General features: G+C 41.1%; 6 protein-coding genes across 6 annotated transcripts; 5 read left to right on the top strand and 1 right to left on the bottom strand.

Moving 5' to 3' along the window:
* The first annotated feature begins 1313 nt into the window (after positions 1 to 1313).
* Osi18 (DUF1676 domain-containing protein Osi18) lies at positions 1314 to 2228 on the top strand. The gene is made up of 3 exons (XM_069042028.1): positions 1314 to 1731; positions 1778 to 1962; positions 2013 to 2228. The coding sequence occupies exons 1-3, from the start codon at positions 1344 to 1346 to the stop codon at positions 2169 to 2171; spliced, it is 732 nt and encodes a 243-aa protein (XP_068898129.1). The 5' UTR covers positions 1314 to 1343; the 3' UTR covers positions 2172 to 2228.
* Positions 2229 to 3317: 1089 nt separating this feature from the next.
* Positions 3318 to 4241, top strand: LOC138126823 (uncharacterized). Its single transcript, XM_069042608.1, has 3 exons — positions 3318 to 3556; positions 3606 to 3822; positions 3870 to 4241. Exons 1-3 carry the CDS (start codon positions 3359 to 3361, stop codon positions 4199 to 4201), a joined length of 747 nt encoding a protein of 248 aa, XP_068898709.1. The 5' UTR covers positions 3318 to 3358; the 3' UTR covers positions 4202 to 4241.
* An 8-nt stretch (positions 4242 to 4249) lies between these two features.
* On the bottom strand, positions 4250 to 4874 carry LOC138126824 (microsomal glutathione S-transferase 1-like). Its single transcript, XM_069042610.1, has 3 exons — positions 4688 to 4874; positions 4558 to 4637; positions 4250 to 4511 (listed from the first exon to the last, which is right to left on the bottom strand). Exons 1-3 carry the CDS (start codon positions 4835 to 4837, stop codon positions 4250 to 4252), a joined length of 492 nt encoding a protein of 163 aa, XP_068898711.1. The 5' UTR covers positions 4838 to 4874.
* Positions 4875 to 5444: 570 nt separating this feature from the next.
* Positions 5445 to 6272, top strand: LOC138126234 (uncharacterized). Its single transcript, XM_069041955.1, has 3 exons — positions 5445 to 5597; positions 5644 to 5860; positions 5907 to 6272. Exons 1-3 carry the CDS (start codon positions 5523 to 5525, stop codon positions 6218 to 6220), a joined length of 606 nt encoding a protein of 201 aa, XP_068898056.1. The 5' UTR covers positions 5445 to 5522; the 3' UTR covers positions 6221 to 6272.
* A 2548-nt stretch (positions 6273 to 8820) lies between these two features.
* Positions 8821 to 9765, top strand: LOC138125523 (uncharacterized). Its single transcript, XM_069040881.1, has 3 exons — positions 8821 to 9031; positions 9079 to 9226; positions 9278 to 9765. The coding sequence occupies exons 1-3, from the start codon at positions 8846 to 8848 to the stop codon at positions 9682 to 9684; spliced, it is 741 nt and encodes a 246-aa protein (XP_068896982.1). The 5' UTR covers positions 8821 to 8845; the 3' UTR covers positions 9685 to 9765.
* A 200-nt stretch (positions 9766 to 9965) lies between these two features.
* Positions 9966 to 20081, top strand: Dip-B (Dipeptidase B). The gene is made up of 6 exons (XM_069040880.1): positions 9966 to 10118; positions 10172 to 10562; positions 12087 to 12767; positions 14525 to 14624; positions 19133 to 19327; positions 19532 to 20081. The coding sequence occupies exons 1-6, from the start codon at positions 10105 to 10107 to the stop codon at positions 19699 to 19701; spliced, it is 1551 nt and encodes a 516-aa protein (XP_068896981.1). The 5' UTR covers positions 9966 to 10104; the 3' UTR covers positions 19702 to 20081.
* Positions 20082 to 20595: the final 514 nt, after the last annotated feature.

Genomic DNA, 20595 nt, shown 5'->3' with positions numbered 1-20595 from the left:
CCAAACATCTCTTGGAAGTTGCGTGGCTAATCTCTGTCAAGTGCGTTCTCACAAATTATTTGTTTAAAAAACCAATTTACACTCCACACATGTTCAATGAGGTTCAAATCCAGACAGTCATGTGATCAATTCTTGCGCCATCTTGTTACATATCTTGCAGTGTGTGCGCAATCTTATTTTAAGTAAAATCATCATAACAGTATTACAAAAAACAAAATAATATCTACGTATGTATCACTTGGGCGCTTATAACTAAAAAAGTACTCAACGTATTTTAATGAGTCTTTCACTAATAGTTAAAGCGTTTCTATGACTTAAGCTTTAGTGAGAGCCATTACTCTAACTTGCAAGGAGGCCGAGTAGGAACGATAAAGGTGTAGCAAGTTGGAACCATCCTAAAATAGAGTTCTTTGATCTAAATTTGCGGCAGTAACAAATATTCAATTTTTATATGCGTGAAAGTTACTGGACTTTATTTATATGCTTTAATTCGGTGTAGTTGCATTTTACATAAAGATACTGTTTCATATTTAACACACTTTCACAGAGTTATAACCTAAAAAATTTTTTCCAAACACAACTTACATCATCTATATATATAAAACTGAATGTCTGTTTACTCCGATCTTGATGAAATTTTGTACACTTGATCTTCAAAACAAGAAGAAAATTACTGTCTACTTTAATTTTACAAAAACCAACCCCTACTACCATTTTCAACCCTGTTAAGAAAGAAAGACAGTTTTTTCGAGTTGGAAATACCCTCACCTTCGCCGCTTCACCCTTATTTCATCCTCTGAGTATATTGTCACCTTCGCCGCTTGACACCCACAAAAAGCAACCCCTATTATCATTTTTAAGCCTGTTAAGTACAAAAAAAGTTTTTTCGAGTTGGAAATCGCGTTTGCATGATACCTTTACTGTCAACATTCCTTCACTGCTTCCAACAAATAAACAAGACATATCACTCGAAAAATTATCCAGTCAGGTTTAGTGTGTTGCTGTTGGTCCAAAATGAATTGTGGGTTGCCTACATTACACATTATACTGTGACAAATTTCAAAATGGATGTCAAAAGAAAATGGAAACCTGCCTAGGAATAAAGGAAGGAACTTGTCTTGTTGTGAAAATTTCCGCCACGCTCATCTTGATAGGAATTAAAGAGTGATCGAAAGCTCTCACTGGCCGGGTCGCACACGAAAACAAATGCCTGCGCGGTCGAAGAATCAAGGACATTCCACTCACGTCCAACCCCGTTCAAACGCATTTGGTTTCTATTTCCGCCGCGCAATGTATATAACCACTACCCACGAATCTTGACTATCATTCACGCTAATTACGCCATGAGTTTAAAGTTGGTGACGGTTCTGGCCCTCGCGGCGTTGGCCCACGCCGACCCCTCCGCCACCGACCTCCTCCAGGACATCTACCACTCGTGTCTATCAGGCCTGTCCGTCTCCTGCGTCAAACCCAAGGCCCTAGCCTGGATGAGCTACGTGTCCGACAAGCCCGAAATCAGACTCACCGAGGACTTGGTCATCCTGAAGAAGCGCGACGTGGAGGAGCAGCGCGGCCCCGGCGCGGACGTCTTCGACAAGTTTGAAGACTTCTTGCAGTCGCACGAGTTGGTGGCCAAAGTGCCGCAAGTTCTCCAACCCGGAGGGATACTAGGCGGGTTGGTGCCGAGGAGTTTGCAACCGGAAGATGTCAAAGTGCCGCTAGCTGTGACCGGTAACGACCAGATCTCCTCTTTCCAAAGCTCTAAAGTGTGTCGTAGGTCGGTCCAAGATCGTTAAGAAGGTGATCGTGCCGTTCCTTCTGGGGCTCAAGTTCAAGACTGCAGTTCTTGTGCCGTTGGCTCTGGCTTTGATTGCTTTGAAGACGTGGAAGGCGTTGACGCTTGGGCTCTTGTCGCTCGTCCTCACTGGAGCTCTTGTCATCTTCAAACTCTCCAAACCGAAGGTAGATGGAGTTGGTGGTTAGGGTTCAGCCATGCAGAGTGTCTGTTTTAGGTCAACTACGAAGTTGTACACTTTCCCCACCACGTGGATCATCATCTGGACCACCACGTGGATCACCACTTGGACCATCCACCTGCTACGGGATGGGAACACCCCGGCTATGGTAGACAGCTGACTGCCCAAGAAATGGCGTACAACGCTTACTTGTAGGACTTGTCAAAAAATGTTATTTATTATTTATTTAATAAATTATTTATTGTTGCGACATTTCTGTTTTTATATTCTTCAAAAACTCATTACGAAGCCCAAGAAATCACAGAGCACTCAAATTTTAGTTTAGTTCTTGTTTGGTACAAGGACTTAAAAATTTTGACACCAAATGAAAGTGGTTTGTTAAAAGGCAAAAGAAAAGTGGAGGTGCCGTGTGAGAATCAAATTATCTTGTTTAACTAAGAAAATGTCTAAGTTTTAAAGACAGAATAGTTGTTTTGTGTCCAGTTAACTACCTCGGCTTAAGAGCGTTATAGAAAAAAAAATCACGAAAAACAAACAAACAATTTTTTTTAGTACACTGACGTTCTATAACATCATCTAGTACCATTAGATAATAATTTAGATTTTATCTGGTGTTACAGCGAGGTCCGAAAGCGGTGAACCAATCCGGTAAAGGATTGACGCTGGCACCGCCCCTAACTCAGACGACCTTGGACTTTTTTATTATCAACAACTATAATACTGGATGTATTTTTCATTTTTCAAGTTTGGTAAATATAAGAATATTTAAAAAGAAATGATAGGAAAGTGTCATTCTTTGGGAAAATGTCACATGTCAAAAATTTTTTTCGTAGAAAACATAATTTGGATTTTGGTATTTTTTTGTAATCGAAGCAAGCCGGAAGGACTTATTGATGTTCACGTCAAGGTTTGGCGAAACGAAGAGATGTAATAGACACTTTGAACAAATTTAAATAAAACAACTAATTCAAGAAAAATGAAATGACTTTTCTTGAAAAATTTGACAGCGAGAAATGATTTTTTAGGTCTTTTGAAAATGCCAGTGCCAAAATGTTGTCAATCTGAGCAGTTCAAGTTGGATTTGAGCTTTCGGAAAGAAGTTCATAGAAAGCAAAACGAAAGCCAACAAAAGCAACATCGCTCCGAATACCTTCCCGTCGGCGTCCTGAATATCAATCCCGTCCTCCTGAACCAAAATACGTGAAGAATCGAACCCATCCGTCGCACAAACAAAATTAATATTCGCGACACCTCCTCCAAGAACAAAAAGCGTCCGGTTCAGTTCCCATTGACCACCATTCCGCCCAGACCCCACTCACTTATAAATAGCCAGGGTGTGTTCACTATCGCCACTATCTCAGTTCGTCTTCGGCAGCGAGACCATGTCTTCAGCCAAAGTGTGCGTGGTTCTAGCCCTAGTGTCTCTCTCGGGAGCTTCCCCCGCCTTCTGGAAAGGCACCCCCTTCGACTCCAGCGTGGAGGAGATGCGTTCCATGTGCGCCGAGGACGACCCAATCGCGTGTCTCAAACTCAAAGCGATCTCGTTCCTGGACTCGCTCTTACGCAAAGACTCCTTCCAAGTACTGGCCCCAAAAGCGCTCGTCCAAACCTGACTCGATTTTATTCCAGATCGGCGAAGATGTCCAAGTCACGAGGAACGGTCACAACCCTAACGAGGTCACAAGCCGGAGCGAGAACTCGCTCGAGGACCACGTCGAAGAGTTCATCAAGAGCCATGACGTCACGTTCAAACTGCCTCTAGTTGGGTCCCAGCTAACTCTAGGTGCCAGAAACTTGGACAGTGACGAGGTCGACCTCAAGGTCAACTTCGCAGGCCAAGTCGAAGGTAGATCTTTCAATCGTCCCAAACCAAAATCTAAGTTGTGGTTCCAGGTCGCAAATCCAAGCTGAAGAAGATCGTGGTGCCGATCTTGGTCTTCGTGCTTCTGAAAGCGATGACTCTGGTGCCTCTGGCTCTTGGAATCTTGGGTCTCAAAGCCTGGAACGCGCTCCAGCTGTCGTTCTTCTCCTTCTTGGTGGCTGTGGGTCTGGCGGTGTTCCAGTTGTGCAAGAAGATAGCTTCGGAACATGCTCCGCCTCAAATCTCTTCGCACCCTCCGTGGGAGCCGGCTTACAACCACTACGCTCGAGCTTTGGACGACAAACCTCAACTACCAAATTCCCTGGATGCCCAAGAACTGGCCTACTCGGCCCACGCGCACTAATTTATGATTATTTATTTGAAAATAAAAAATTGTTACGTTATTTTGGGTTTATTTCCACAAAAAGTTTTCAAAAGCTACGACAATCGAGTGTATCGCCATGTAAGCGGTGATGGACAAACCTGCAATGAACAGGATGGCTCTAGTAGGTTGGGGGGCGATGATGATGGTGTAGACAATCGTGTGGAAAAATCTGAATATCGTGAATCCGAAAAAGAGGAAGCAGGCCACTGCTATGGAAGGTCTGATCCACAGATAGGCAAAAGCGCTGCACCAAAAGATCGGAATGTTCTCGAGGTCGTTTTGGTGCGCCCTATAACAAAATTTTGCAAATCGTGCGGTCAAAAGCAACAGCAAACCTTCTCATTCTCTCGACTGCATCGTGCACCACCACCTGACCTTCCTTGTTGAAATCTGCGTCTTCAGGAGACAGGAACGCCTGACAATGACAAAAGAAAAACTAAAAGTCGCTTTTGCAAAAGTACTCACTTTGTGGACCTTTCTCTTGTAGGCTGTCATAAGAGCGACCAACATCATTTTGACAACTAAGAGACACGAACTTATCAAGTAGGCACAAAATACAGGGTTTTCCAGCGCCAAAACGCCAGTTTGAGTCGTTGGACTTGTTGCATTGGTCATTGCTCGACCTGCACTCCCTCAACAAGGGGACAGTGGTGTCTCGAGTGGTCGCGCCGATCAATATTCATTAATAGAAATGATCAAAAATTTATACGTGTGGGTGATACAACATTGATCAATCCGAATCAGGAAGCGTAACAGAAATAGCAGTTTTAACAGGAAAATGTTTATTAATATACGAATTCGAGACTACCTATAATTTTGGGGATCGCTTTGGGGTGTTATTTTAATAACAAATATCCACCCACTGGTGTATCGATTCGTCTAATTGCAGGTCATCAAATATGTAACAAGTTATTTTGAATATTTGGACGTCACGATGTGCGGCCATAAATAAAGAGAAAAATTCAATTGAAAGTAATTGTGTGGTGTTACTGTTTTGTTTGATTGAAAGAATACGAGATAGATGGGAAAATACAGGCGCCTTGACCCTCCGGGTCGCCCGATTTGCATCCAATCGAAAACGCATAGACCCTACAAGCCGGCGAAATTCTTCGATCGAAATCGTGTCTTTGCCCCGATTCTACAAATCATAATTCAAATAAGGCCTCGCCGGACAATTTCGGACTGAATAACCGTCACGTTACTTTCTACCGTACCGCTAGTGCGTACGATGGAAGTATAAATAGTTAGGGTGCATCATTAATTTGCCATTCAACACTTGCTGTCGGTACTGTAAATCACGATGAGGTTGCTTCTGGTGTGTGCTGTCGCTTTTGCCGCCTTCGCTGCTGCCGAAGACTCGCCTCTAGACTTCCAAGTAAACCGTCCCAGTTGCGTCTCCACCAGACTTCATTCCGTCTCAGTTTTCAGATTACTTTGAAGTAACCAAGAACGACCACCACGAAGTCGAGGCGCGGGGCGACAACTCCCTGGAAGGCACCGTCGAGCGGTACATCAAGGGCCATGACTTCGCCTTCAAGCTGCCTCTGGTCGACTCGGTCGTGACCCTCACCGGGAGGAACATGGACGAAGGGGAGGTCGACGTGAAGGTGCGATTCAACAGCGGGAGTCAAGTCGAAGGTAAAGTTAAAATGTGGGTGTTCGAGTGATGAGGGTTGTTTCACAGCTCGGAAGAAGTCGAAGTTGAAGAAGATCTTCGTCCCGATCTTCATCTTCATTTTGATCAAGGCGATGGTTATGATTCCGTTGGCTCTCGGGATTCTTGCGATCAAGACGTGGAATGCTTTGCAATTGTCTTTCGTTTCGTTCGTGGTGGCGCTGGCTTTGGGGGTGTGGCAGCTGTGCAAGAAGGTTTCGGGCGACAGTGTGCATCCGCATATTGTGGCGCACAGTCCGTGGGAGGTTGACAAGATTGCCGCAAGAGGGTTCAACGAGGAAGCTCAGAAAATGGCGTATGCGGCTTATGCTCCCACTTTGTAGAAAGCTATGTGATATTTATTTTTGCAAAATAAACTGGATTATTTATTGACTATTTTTGTGTTTTGGTTTTCCGAAAAAGGCAACTTTTAGTACAAGGAAAAGTTGAATCAGCTCTGTATGTTAAACTAACAACAGAAGAAACAAAACATCAATTAAAAATATCTAAAAACTGATATAATATGTTCGAGCTTTCAAATAAAAAGAAAAGAAAAAGAAAAAACCGAACACGGGACATTCTTTCTACACAGGTGTCTCAGCTAAGACTTTTGAGCCTAATAACTCAGTTATTTTCCTGCGGATTTTTGTGAAATTTAAAATGCAGATATTTTAGACAGTGATAGTTATTTATTTAACGAGTTCGTGTGTAATTTTGGCTTTTTTTGGCATGAATGGACCAGTTTAAAACTCGAGTGAAACGAGAGTTTTAAAAGTCCACGAATGCCAAAAAAGCCCAAATTACACAAGAACGAGTTGAATACAACGTTTTTTTGTTCGACGAGCCCCTTAAAGGCTCCAAATCTCTAAAAATCTTTAAAATTAGCTTGACGTTTCATTTTGACAAGTTGTCAAATTTATCAAAATCCGTTCACACAGGAGAAAATTCTCAAATTCTGACAGTGTCGAACAAAAAAGAATAAAATGCCATTAATACAATCACCCCAAGTCTTAAAAACGTAATTTTCACATGCCTTTTTAAAATGTTGAATCAATTAAGATTTACATAAAAAATTGATCGTCAATAAAAAATGCTGTAGGGAAAAACTCGTCCTTGAAAGACGTCTGGTTTGCAAGAAAAAAGCAAAAAACTGTGTTAAACATGGCTGCAAATGCAAAAACGTAGACGCGTATGAAACAAACGCGCCATTTTGCAGAATTTTGGTCATCCCTTTTCGCAGAAGCGCAGGTGACGTATTTGACGTTTATCTTGCTAACCTTACAAACACTTACAAAGTTAAAGACAACATTTGGACGTAATTTATTATACTGGATGCTTTAATTCTTCCATAAAGGACTAAAACACGATCGGGATATTTTAGCAAGGTACTCTCCATAGGCAATTTTTTTTTCCTTTTTCAACAATATTGAAATTTCTGCCGCTGCAGTCTATTTTTAGAGTATTTTCAATAAATTTTCACAATTTGACGTTTCTAATAAAACGCGCCCAATTTTGACAGACTTTAAAGGGTGTACAAAATGTTGTTTGGCAATTAATCATCAATTGTTTCAAAAGGTAACTGCTCAAATACCTTCAAATTTTACATTAAATTTTTAACGACAAAATCTAATCTTTTCGTTGAATCAGACAAGTGATTTACTTAATTGTTTGTGTAGACCCCTATTTTTTAATGTTTAACAATCTAATAATAATTGCGCATAATTTTCGATAAAGGAAATATGTGTTAAAATTACATTTTTTAACTTGAGGTAATTTTATTATTACTAATTGAACCTTCACGGTCTAAAATATCTGCATTTTAAATTTCATAAAAATCCGTTGGCAAAAAACCGAGATATTAGGCTCGAAAGTCTTAGCTGAGACACTCTGTATAATGGCAATTTTGATATTACTAAAATGCTAGACCAATCAAATCTAAGTACACAACGTTGCCGGTTGATTTTCTGGGTAGAATGCAGTGTTGATGGTTATTTGGTTTTACCAAATATTATACAGGGTGTATCTGAAATACGTCTGTTAATTTTAACCAGTGGAAGAACTCACCAAATTATGAAACTTTTCTCTATAACATTTTGCAAAATTCGCAAAAGTATTCCAATAGTTTTTGCCCCCCAATTTTTACCAAACGAGTCGTTTTGTGTGGTTAACTAGTCTCTATTTTTTTGTAATGCTTTTTCGTAAAAATATAATAGAGAAAAGTTTCATAAATTGGAGAGTTATTCTACTGGTTAAAATTAACACACGTATTTCAAATACACCCCGTATATATTTTTTAATTCCATTTTTTAATCCACTGTAGCTTCTTTTGTCCATCATAATATAAAAAAATGAATTTATTTAAAATTCAGTATTAAGTAATAAATAAACAATAAACAAAGGTGACAAAATAGAAATATAAGAATTACAAAAGAAACAATATAACAGAAATACAATCAAAAAACTATAAACTTTGCTGGACTACTCAATAAGAGTTTCGTACTTTTTGTAAAATTATTAGATAAATAATAACTAAATGATTCTATATTTCTTTCTTTCTTTCGATGGTTTTATCAACCGGTGCGTCATTCTTCTCCTGTCAAAAATTTTGACACTCAGATCCACCATTTATCTCGATTTGAATAAAGCTGCATTTTGCTCTCCAAACATGTTTCCAATTTGTTTAAATCGCCGAAACGTATTGAATTCCAAACATCTCGCCATCCCCTTCGGACAAGTTTGTTGTCGCCCGTCCCGGAATCATGTCAGTGAAATGAAACGTTCCACATCCTGGAAAATGCAGTCACTTCCTTAGCCAGTTCCAGAGCAGATACGGATTCACTAGCGGAACCGCTCCATAAAAGCGTCACAATTTAGGTACCAATTAGCAATCAAAACACAAGCGATCCCCTGACCGCCATTGTCCACTATATAACCGCGCCCACTCCCATCATCAGCATTCATCAACGAACATGTGGCGGTTGACAGTAGTCTTGTTGGCCCTCGGCGCCGGTGCCCACAGCGTCGCCCCCAAAACGGGCGACGAGCTCGTCTCCTCGGTGCTGACCAACTGCGCGGAGATGGCCTGCGTCAAAACCACCGTCCTCGCCTACCTCGACAACTTGCTGCACGTCGAGAGCGACGCGAGGACCGCGAAGGTGCACTTCACCCCCCGATCGCACACCACTAACAGTGTCTTTTGCAGAACGTCGACGCCGCCATCTTCAAACGCGCCGCCAAAGTCTTCAAGACGCACGAGATCAAAGTCAAGCTGCCCGAGATGATCTTCGACAAGACCGAAATCGTGTACAACCCCAAGAGTGGACTGGATGTTGCCACCACCGACTCTGAATGTAAGTCGATCGACGGTCACCGATCCGGGGTACCTAATCAGTGTTTTGCAGCTCGAGGTTTGCTCAAGAAGAAGCTTCTCCTGCCCATTCTGCTTCTCTTGAAACTGAAGATGAAAGCTCTGATGCCGATCTTCGTCGCCATCATCGGTCTCAAGTCGCTCAAAGCTCTCATCTTGAGCAAGCTCGCGATTCTTATCGTTCTTGGATTCATCGCCTATCAGTTGTTGGGCAAGTCTGGAATGCCGATGCCTATATCGATGGCTCCTGCCGAACCGCCCGCGTCCATGTATGGACCTCCCTCGACGCCTCCACCAAGCTCTTACGAACCAGGATGGGAACCCAACCAAGGAGGACCCTACTCCAGAGTGTGGACCTCAAACAGCGACAACACCGCCCAGAACTTGGCCTACTCAGCCTACTACCCCGGAGCTTCCAGTTCTTCCACTTCTCGTCCATGAATCATTGTTGAAGAGATCTTAAGTTATTTATTGTTGCACTGTTGCTAATAAATTATTTTGTACATAGTGTTTTGCCTAAAAGTGTCTCGTCATTTTACACTTTCACACAAACCACTTCTTTTCCCTTCTCCTTTCAAGATCTCTAAATTACTCCAAAAGGATTTCATTTTGTTCACCATGCTGCTGCGCTCGACCGTCGCGCCATCTACCAACAACTAGCTCCAACAACGTTTTTCTTCTGCAGAAATCTGTACCCTATCCCGGTACATCACTTTCCTTGTTCCTGGTTTATTGGCTCATGTTATCAGAATAAAAAAAATTCCTCCCACTCTATCCGCTGCATCGTGTTTTCTTAAAATGCTGGAAACCACACCGCAAAAAACTCGCCAGTAATAAAAACGCAACGGTTAAGATCGCATCATGTCGGACAAAGGGTAAAACCACACGTTCACTCTAACAACCCCTTTTCAACCCCTGTTTATTCCAGACCACCTGTCACCAAAATAACAGTGGAGACTTCGCTCCAGTCGCCGGACTATGACGCCCTCCTGTTGGTATCTTCGCCGAACCAGCTCCTGAAGTCGACCCAACTGTCGGCAGTCATCAACAGCGCCTTCACTCTGGATCCGACCCTGGAAACGGAAACCGCGATCCTGCCGCTCCCGGATTTGGCCGCCAAGAGACTGGTGCACGCGCCAACCGGACCCATAGACCCGGACTACGACGACGTGAGGGTGCTGAAGAGAGCGGCGGCGAAGGGGATGAAACGGGCGCTGAAGGCGGGGGTGAAGAGACCGCTCCTGGTCCTGGAGGAAAACCCGGCGTTTGAAAACGGCGATTTGGTCACGCTCCTGGGAGCGCTGCAGGCGCTGTATGTGGTAAGAACCGCCGACAGGTGCTTCCATCTTTGAGGAAATGACGGGAGGCTTGACCTTTCGCTCATATGTACATTTTAATTGGGATTAAAATAGTGCAGGTTGGGGTTTGACACGTGGAAACAGGCGCTTAGTACAATGAGCAGAGCTAGATAACGTTTTGAAGGATTAGTTTTTATTGTACCACTGGGATGTCGAGTGTTTTTTAACTTGAACGCTTTTTGACTTGGAAACAGCTGAGCTCAACTGCAAAATAAGAGTATTGAACTCGATAAATAAATGTACTGAGTATAGATAAGTGCTGAGCTGTTGACTTAAAAGTTAGTCATAAACGTGTTATCAGTAATAATTTTCAATGATGATAATGTCAGTGAAAGAGTAGATAAATACAGATTTGAAACCTGCGCTCTTTCTCCCAATTAGATATCGAATGGAAGTGGTTAAAAATCACTAACAAAAATCTAAATGTAGCCGACTATAGTCCAATTTTTACACTTTTGAGGTGACGTCACTATTTCTTTACTCGCTTTCTCTTGATTGAAACGACAGAAACAGAAAAAAAAAAAAAACAGGCACGTTTCTTTATTGATGGTCACTTTGAGGTTATTTTATGCTCCTGTCAATTTGACAGTTTTTAATTTCTTTCACTTATTACATTGATTACAAACATAACCTTTCGAAGCAATTGTCTACAAATTTGACACATTTATAGTTATTTATGATCAATTCAAATTTGTTTCTGATCTAGCTCAAACATACGTAAAGCTACTAGATAATGACGTCATCGCAAAAGGGTAAAAATTGGACTATACAGCCCGAACAAATAAAAAAAATGGGATGTCATGTACCGATGATCCAAAAAACTGGTTTGTTTCTTTTTGTATTTTTTCTCAAGAATTAACAAAAGACATATTTTTTTGAACAGCACATCCTCCAATTCCTGTTTTTTTTTGACTAACGAATTCCATTCTTATTCATGAGTCATCTATTATACTTTGTTGCTAATCTATTTAGCACATTTATTTTTTCTTTGTATTATAAAACGCGTTTACCATTTTAGGCATCTCAATTGCAAATTTGGACACAAATCAACATAATATTCAACGCACTTCCTTCGAAACATTTATTTTCTCCTCAACGTTCTATTTACCAAGTACTTGCACGTGTTGTTTTTTATCTTTGATTTAATAAACTCTTTACATTTTTATCAAACTGCAAATCTTGATAGAAACCTTCAAGAATCTAAACCATTTAAGGCTGTTAAATAATGGTTTGCTAACCAATGGCAAAGATCCCTAACTTACGTTATTTTTCCACAGTTTTATGTTTGAAGCTATTTTTTGCTAAACATTAACGTATAAAAAAAAAATAACATTTTTCGCTAACTTACGTAAGTTTTGCTCAATGTCTCAGTTGTAAATTCTATGAATTTTTGTTCGGGATTTGGTATGAAGTGTTTGGATGTGACTGTGACCACTTCCAAATCTTTGGTATAGGCAACCAACTATACCCCGGTACAATTTCCAGCCTATCCAAGTGCGCGAGCACGACCCATCCAAGAAATTTCCCATCCAACACTTGGGCGTCTTCACCCACAACCCCGACAAGACCAAGCACCTCGTCAACCTCGCCGTCACCCTCGAGAGCGGGCGTCGCGCCGCTTGCGACATCGGCGACGCCGACCCCGAACGCATGTGCCCCCCGCGCGTCGAGGAGTACATCCGCGACCTCTTCGCCGGCAGCTCGGTCAAAGTCCAAGTGATCAAAGACCGCCAACAGATCGCCAAAGAGTACCCTCTGTTCGAAGCCGTCGACAGAGCGGCCTCCGAAGTGAAGCGCCACCAAGGACGCATCGTCTACTTGGACTACACCCCGTCCGACCCCTCCAAGATCCAGGAGACGCTCTTCTTCGTCGGAAAGGGGGTGACCTACGACACCGGCGGCGCCGACATCAAAATCAACGGCTGCATGGTGGGCATGTCGAGAGACAAGTGCGGGGCGGCCGCCGTCGTCGGATTCATGGAGGTGGTGAAGCTGCTGAAGCCAGAGCACGTCAGGGTGGTCGCGGGGCTGAGTCTGGTGAGGAACAGTGTGGGGCCCAACTCGTACGTGGCGGACGAGGTCATCGTCGCGAGGTCGGGGGCCAGGGTAAGGGTGGTGAACACCGACGCGGAAGGCAGGATGGTCATGGCGGATGTTCTTTGCAAGGTAATAACGCAGTTTGGGTTGCCTACCCTCCCACACAACTCCACACAACTTTTTTTCTACTCGATTAAATCAATAATAATCGAGACAATCACGATTTTCGTGTGGAATAAAACTGAACAGGTGTCACAAATATTTCCCCAGGATTTTCTTCGGTTTTGTCGCGGCGTCGAAGGCCAGTGCCATGGCAAAATAATTCGCTGTGCAACTGGGAAAAGTCTATTTATATCGGCGCCTTGACAAATTATTTATTAATTATTGGCTCGGGGCTGGAAATTACTGAAAAATGTGCATTACCCAAAGCACGTGCTGCCAACGTTACACAGCAAGTGCTGTTCACGTTTTTCGTTACGTAATTATATCGTATCGATGATTTTAACAAACACGTGTGACATTTAACCGGTAAAAATACAAATAAATGCATAATAGAGTAAGCATTAGAAACAGAAGTTATGCAGTTTTTGTGTTGACTGCAATTTTTTTCTTTAATTAAATCCAACCGTTGTGAATACTTAACAACAATAAATAACGATTATCGATTTTTAAATTCATTATCGGCGGTTTATTTACATTTTTATGCGACAGACTTGGAAATGTCGTGATTACAGTAATATAAGTGAACAGTTAAAAATTACAGTTGAATCGAACGGTGATGGTGTCGCCTCCAGCCGTCGTCGCGTTTACTCGCGCATTTCCACCGCTTTTCCGGGATTTTCACCAAGACTTTTCACTCTTCACCGAACCCAAACCTTAATTCGCACCAAACGCCGCGTTTTGACCGAAAATTTTGCAAAATCGTACGTTTTCTTGTCGCAACAATCCTGGAAATGGGGTGGATTCAAGGACGAAGTGTCTTAGGCGACAATCAATCAATCGTACTCCACAGATGTGTGATGGGTCACAAATCAGGCGACCATACAGTACCGTAACCAGCTTCTGCGTGGTTTTCAACTCTTGTCGTGTGAGAGCGCGCATTCTATATATTTATCCGATTTAGGGGATAAGTAGTAAAAAGAAATAATTGTGTTTCTGGTGTTTTGGCGTTGGTACCGGCGAGCTTTACTCCGCATTTGAAGACCAGGAAGACATCAAATACCACGTAATGTAACAAATTCAAAACTGCAATAGTCTCTCCGGGGCATAATTAATGTTCAATACATCGACATACCCCACGACCAACCTTCGTAATATTTTAACCACGCCCTAGACTAACAGTTGAATCGATTTCCGATAGCTGCGGCTGTGGAGACCGAGAAGATGGTGAAAACCGTGAAAAATCCACCTCCGAATCGTCGCGGAAAGCACTTCCTCTTGAAAACGTTGCGCCACGGCCGAGCATAAATCGTGGCTTATCTAAACGGCGATCGTTGTCGCTTTTTATTTTCGTCACAGATCAGAAAACTTAATTGAAAATGAATACGTACAGGTCGCTAATTGAAAAACAATATTATGTGCGATAGGACGAGAGCGCATGGAAGTCGTTACTGAATCCGCTAATTACGTTTGAGGAGAGGCGAGCAGGTGAGATAATTTATCGAGATTTAAAGTAAATTTACACAGGCAAGAAGGAGAACGTGGATGACCTCACGATTTCGGTCGCCACAACACCGACATTGCTAATAATAATGCGTGAGCCATCCGGCGTTTCAGCGCCTGAAAACAAACCCGCGATGAGATAGTGGCCGTCGCGGTCGTAATTCCCGACACTCGGTGCATGGATAATGACCAGGAGGTTCCGTTTAATTGGGTGGTTGTTTCAGCTGAAGGAGGCCGCCGTGGAGGCTGTCAACCCGCACCTCTTCACCGTTGCAACGCTGACGGGCCACGCATATTTGGCGGTCGGCGAGGGCTACTCCATCGGTAAGAAACATAAACAATAATAACAACAACAAAAATAAATCAATAAATCGATCGATGGACCGGTTTCGGCGTCTCGATAAGCCGGAACCGGTCCTAGAAAAATTTTCGCTCCCCGAGCAGGATTCGAGCCGTTCTAGACCTCCGTCACCCGGATCAAGTGTCACCTACGCGCTCGCGAATCCGGTTAACCGCGCTCCCGGAATGCACGCGGAGACGTTCAGGGACGGATCCCCGGAAACGGCGACGTGACCGGAATCGTGCGAAAATTGTGCCGTAACGGGACAACGCCTTCGGAAATTTCGCGTACCGAAAATAACAGCACGATTTTATTGTATCATTCCCATTATGCTAAGTGTACCCACGTTTAACTGTAAAAAAACGCACAGCTGACCTGTGCAATCAAAATTATTGGTTGAAGGTCCGCTATGTGTCCCCATTTCTCCGTTAAATTACCGCTTGGTAACGACGACCCGTTCGAGACATGATTTGTAAAAATACACAGAAAAAAATTGTACTGTTGATCTTCAGCAGGATCTGTGTCATTATCGCGAGAAAGACAGAGAGCTTGATGACATCCGAAGGGTTTGTCAGTTCTCTTACAATTTGCAAGAACTGTTAAATAAACAGTCAAAAGCGAGGCACTTGTGTCACGTATTGCCTAAGATTAAGAAGAGCTTTAAGCTCTATTGCGAACTTTCTGTTTAGTCAACTGGTGTAAATATTTTTGTTGTTCACTCAGAATAATTATTGGAAGCATTTTTGAAAAAAAATTTGGAAAAAAAAGTAGCAATTTTTGTTTGTCCATATTTGTCTGTTTATGACATTGACAAATATGTCACGTCATGCATCGTCGATTCATACAACGTTTAATGTTTATGGTTATTGAGTGCAAAATATTTAAAGATCCGGCATGCAGTCCAGAAAGAAATTCTTCGAAATGTCAATAAGACGTTAATTTCATTTTTTCTCCAAGCTCGATAATTATCAAAGAATGAAAGATGTGTTTTACGAATATTTCTGGCAGAAAGAAGAAATATTTTGGTAAATTTTATTTAAATAATTACCAAGAAACATGTATGTATTATGTTTGGCAACAGAATAATTCTGAAAAAGTAAAAATTCAACATCATTGGTAACATCAAAAAGGTAATGTTTCTGAAAAATAAAGAAAAAAATTGTAGTGTAATGAAAAAGAAAAAAGTAAAGAGATAATTGGTCTGGAACGCTTTATGCTACTTTATATTACTTTTGAGTGACCGTATGTGTAGCTTCTTTCTCATGGACCCACTAATCTTAAACTACTAATACAGGGTGTCTCAGCTAAGACTTTCGAGCCTAATAACTCAGTTATTTTCCAGCGGATTTTTGTGAAATTTAAAATGCAGATATTTTAGACGGTGAAGAATAAAATCCTATTAATGCAATCACCCAAGTCTTAAAAACGTAATTTTTACATGCCTTTTTAAAATGTTAAATCAATTAAGATTTACATAAAAAAATTGATCGTCAATAAAAAATGCTGTAGGGAAAAACTCGTCCTTGAAAGACGTCTGGTTTGCAAGAAAAAAGCAAAAAACTGTGCTAAACGTGGCTGCAAATGCAAAAACGTAGACGCGTATGAAACAAACGCGCAATTTTGCAGAATTTTGGTCATCCCTTTTCGCAGAAGCGCAGGTGACATATTTGACGTTTATCTTGCTAACCTTACAAACACTTTCAAAGTTAAAGACAACATTTGGACGTAATTGATTATACTGGATTCTTTAATTCTTCCATAAAGGACTAAAACACGATCGGGATATTTTAGCAAGGTAATTTAGTTCACGTACGCTTCCTGTGTCTTCAAATAAATTGACGACTCTCTTAACCTTACATTTTGTAAAGCCTACATTTGGATAGTGTTCCACGAAAAAACGAACTGTGTCATTGAAGTTCTTACGACACTCTCCATAGGCAAAATGTTTTTCCTTTTTCAACAATATTGAAATTTCTGCCGCTGTAGTCTATTTTTAGAGTATTTTCAATAAATTTTCACAATTTGACGTTTCTAACAAAGCGCGCCCAATTTTGACAGACGTTAAAGGGTGTACAAAATGTTGCTTGGCAATTAATCATCAATTGTTTCAAAAGGTAACTGCTCAAATACCTTCAAATTTTACATTAAATTTTTAACGACAAAATCTAATCTTTTCGTTGAATCAGACAAGTGATTTACTTAGTTGTTTGTGTAGACCCCTATTTTTTAATGTTTAACAATTTAATAATAATCGCGCATAATTTTCGATAAAGGAAACATGTGTTAAAATTACATTTTTTAACTTGAGGTAATTTTATTATTACTAATTGAACCTTCACGGTCTGAAATATCTGCATTTTAAATTTCATAAAAATCCGTTGGCAAATAACCGAGATATTACGCTCAAAATTCTTAGCTGAGACACCCTGTAGAAGTATTGGATTCTCTCATGGGCTGTGACCTTGAAAATGTCTGCGCGAAGACGTAGCGATAAACCAGTGAAAAATCTGTAAATGAAAACTGAAAACGTCGACTTCTTTACATTCAAATAGACGAGAGAAAGACGACACTAACGTAACGAATGAGATGTTTTCCGGTCGGTTTGTAGCGCCTACTTGAGACCGATATTCGTCGTTTGTGCAGATGTATCTCATAGCCCATGAGAAAATCCAACACCTATAACTAGAAACAACTGCCAACTAAACTACATAGAAGACTTCAGACAGTTCAGATGCGTTAAACATCTTATTGCTAAGAATTACTTCCTCGGAAGCATCTTGACATCGACATACCGAGGTCATTGGTCCGAATTTTAGAAATATTACACTCTTCATGTCTTCATTTTTATGAAGTTGCTTCTAACACAATCCCACAGAGACTCAGTGGGACCAAGATCTGGAGATTAGATCCGACACGATGACGCTGAAACCATTTGGTTACAAATTTTGAACGGTATTTTTGATCGTCATCGATTTGATAGAATCAATCCCCAGGAATTTTCTCTTTTGAAGCTGGACGCTTGGCCTCCTACAAGATATCTTTAGACACTGCTACATTTTTTACCTCTATCACATCCGTAAGAACTGAATCCATCACCTCTATGGAAGAAAGAATATAACTTAGATTTTATCCGTGCTTTTGGGCAAGTTTCTAGTTAGCATTTGGACGCTTCGCCTTTTGTAAGACATTGCAGCATTTGGGAATAATATATCGTTTGCCATCACTGCCGACCACTTGCACCTGCACCACACAGGTGACGTCTTTTTAATCTAATTTTGTAACCCAATTCTTTGGAAGTCTCTCTTTTTGAGATACGCAATTGATTTTCTTCTTCTATTTGCCAAGGTGTTTGGTTTTTCTTGGACTCCTATCATGGCATAAATCTTCCATAATTTTTTGCTTTTTAGGGATCAATAATCTAGGACCTAACTGATTTCACAGCGTTCACTACGAAATTACGCACTGACGATTCTTTCTGCTTCTCACAATTTTTCACCGTTAGTTGTCAGTTCAGTTAACCCAAGAGAAGAGTAAAGACAACAAAATTACACACTACAATGATGAAAAAAGTTCAGGATGTTGGTTATATGGGAAGTTTTTGCTGTGGTACATTTAGAAAAAAAATTCTCTACTCCCAATTATTTGGTTATTAACAAAAAAAAAGTCCAAAATGATAGAAGTCAAGAAGAAAATTTTTGTTGGTAGTTTTACGAAACCACAACTAAGAGCTTCTCACCAAAAGATTTGTTTTTTTTTTTTAATACCATCTACGTAGATTTTCAAAAGTATGAAAAAGGGAAATTTTTCCAAAATCATATCAAATTAAAGGGAATCAAGTAACGAAGAAAATGATAAAGTTTTCTGATTATGGACTTCGATAACTTGGAAAAAATAGATGAATTTACATTTTTGTTGAAGGTATGTGCTTCACTACTTATACAATTCCTCATCAAATAAGATTATACAACCCCATAAATACTTTGACTCTACAATAGAGAACAATGGATTTATGAGCGTCACAGAATCTTACTGGACAAGGAAATAGATTACATTTTAGTTTATGGTGCTTAATCGTTTGCTAAAATTTAAATAAATACATTTCTGAGGGTTCATAATGATTTTGGCCACGCATCAGCTGTTCCGAGTGCGTTCTCGAGGAGACTTCAATTCCACGTTAAGGTGACAAATAAATCAAACAGCAATTCCTTTGCTACGAACGAACCGAAAACGTACTAAAACCTTTGGGGAGACGTCGATGCCACATCACCAACAAACCCTGAACCCGTCGCATTGCATTTGCAAATTTCTGCAACGGAGGCAATAATTCTTTCTAAATATTGCGGCAACCTTGACTTTTGTTCCGATTCATTCTTCGCGAAAGGTTAAATTGCGATGTTGCATGCAAGTACATCATAGTAAACAGATAACAGTTTTGTGTGTAATTATTGTTTCTATATTTATCGTCCGAAGTGATGTCACCGCTTTTTTCCAGTGATGGACAACGGTCCGGCGTACAAGGCGGGTAATTCGGGGCGTCTCCAGCTCGGCGGCGACGCCGTCGGTGACGCCTTCGAGGTGTCCCGGATCCGCGCGGAGGACTTCGAGATGCACCGGGGCGCCGCCGTCGGCGACGACATCAAACAAGGGAACAATCAGCCGTCGACGAGGACGCCGAGGGGACACCAAGGTATAATCTCGTAATTGTTATATCATTCGATGGCTTTTTCTCGCTACCTGTTACATACTATTGCATAATGCTCGGGCGTAAAGTGCATTATATGCTGAATAAATTAGAAAGAGGCCGTGCAAAAAAGTTTCAATGTTATTGATCTTATTAAATGTAATTGCCGCCATTTTAGCGTGTAAACAACACACAAAAAAACAATTGCAGGACCTGCCGCATTCCTGATCCTCGCCTCCGGATTGGACGAGCACGGATCCGGAAGTGCCAAGCCGCTCAAGTACAGCCATCTTGACATCGCCGCCTCTGCAGGGGAGTATCCCAAACCGGCGACGGGATCGCCGGTGCTGGCCTTGGCCAAGGCCTATCTGCTCGCTTAGCTCCCGTACTTAAGTCCCTCTAGAGCTAAGCGCGGGTCTCCAAAATTTTGACGCCCGAAAGCTCCCAACCGGTCCGCCTCCACTTTCGATCTCTCGGCTTTTGGTTAATAGGTGTGGTCTATTTGCGGAGTTATTTTTAGCCACAGCTATACTCTACTAATTAATGTTACATGCTTTTTTTTATTTGTTTTTGTTGTTGTTATTTTTGATTTACCCACTTTGACCTTAATTACTGCAATTAGTTCTGTTGTTCTGTCAATCAGCCAAAAGCTTTTCCGGAAAAAAACGACGCAAAAAACACACGGCCGAAACAACAAAAGGACACTGTACCAACGTCAAAAATAAATGTAACAATAACAATATACCTATCTTCAACTGCATTTTTGAATTTTTCGTTTTCCCAACCGTACCTGCTTCAGTTTTGGTTACAAAATTACAAAAGCTACAAACAACCAGCGTTCAAAAAATATGTTGTCAAGCGAGGCGTGGTTTCTCTCTCTTGTTAATTAGTTGGCGTCGACATTCCCTTCAGATACATAACCTCATTTTCATCTTTAAATTTAATTTAAAAGCTATAAATAGTTAGCTAATTTAACAAGATCTAACTGATGTGAACTGGATGAAAACTCCAAACTGTCAATATGATGTCACTGTTCAAAAAATAAAATTAGTAACTCTCGAAATCCAGTCTTTTTGATTATAAATACAAACGATTCAGAAAACCAAAAAAAAGAGAAAGAAAAATCTCTGAAAACTAAGAAAGAATCTGTTTTGGTTTTTGGTGATTGCACAACCAATTCACACTGATGCCAAAAAAGAGCAAGGAAGAGATGATGCCGTGAAGAATTAATAAGGTGGACACCATATGGTACGGATTGGATGTTTTTTTCTTAT

The sequence above is a fragment of the Tenebrio molitor genome, chromosome 3 (assembly GCF_963966145.1).
Source record: "Tenebrio molitor chromosome 3, icTenMoli1.1, whole genome shotgun sequence".
NCBI lineage: Eukaryota > Metazoa > Arthropoda > Insecta > Coleoptera > Tenebrionidae > Tenebrio > Tenebrio molitor.
Note: the sequence above shows the minus strand (reverse complement) of the source record. Positions and strands in the feature narration are given on the sequence as shown.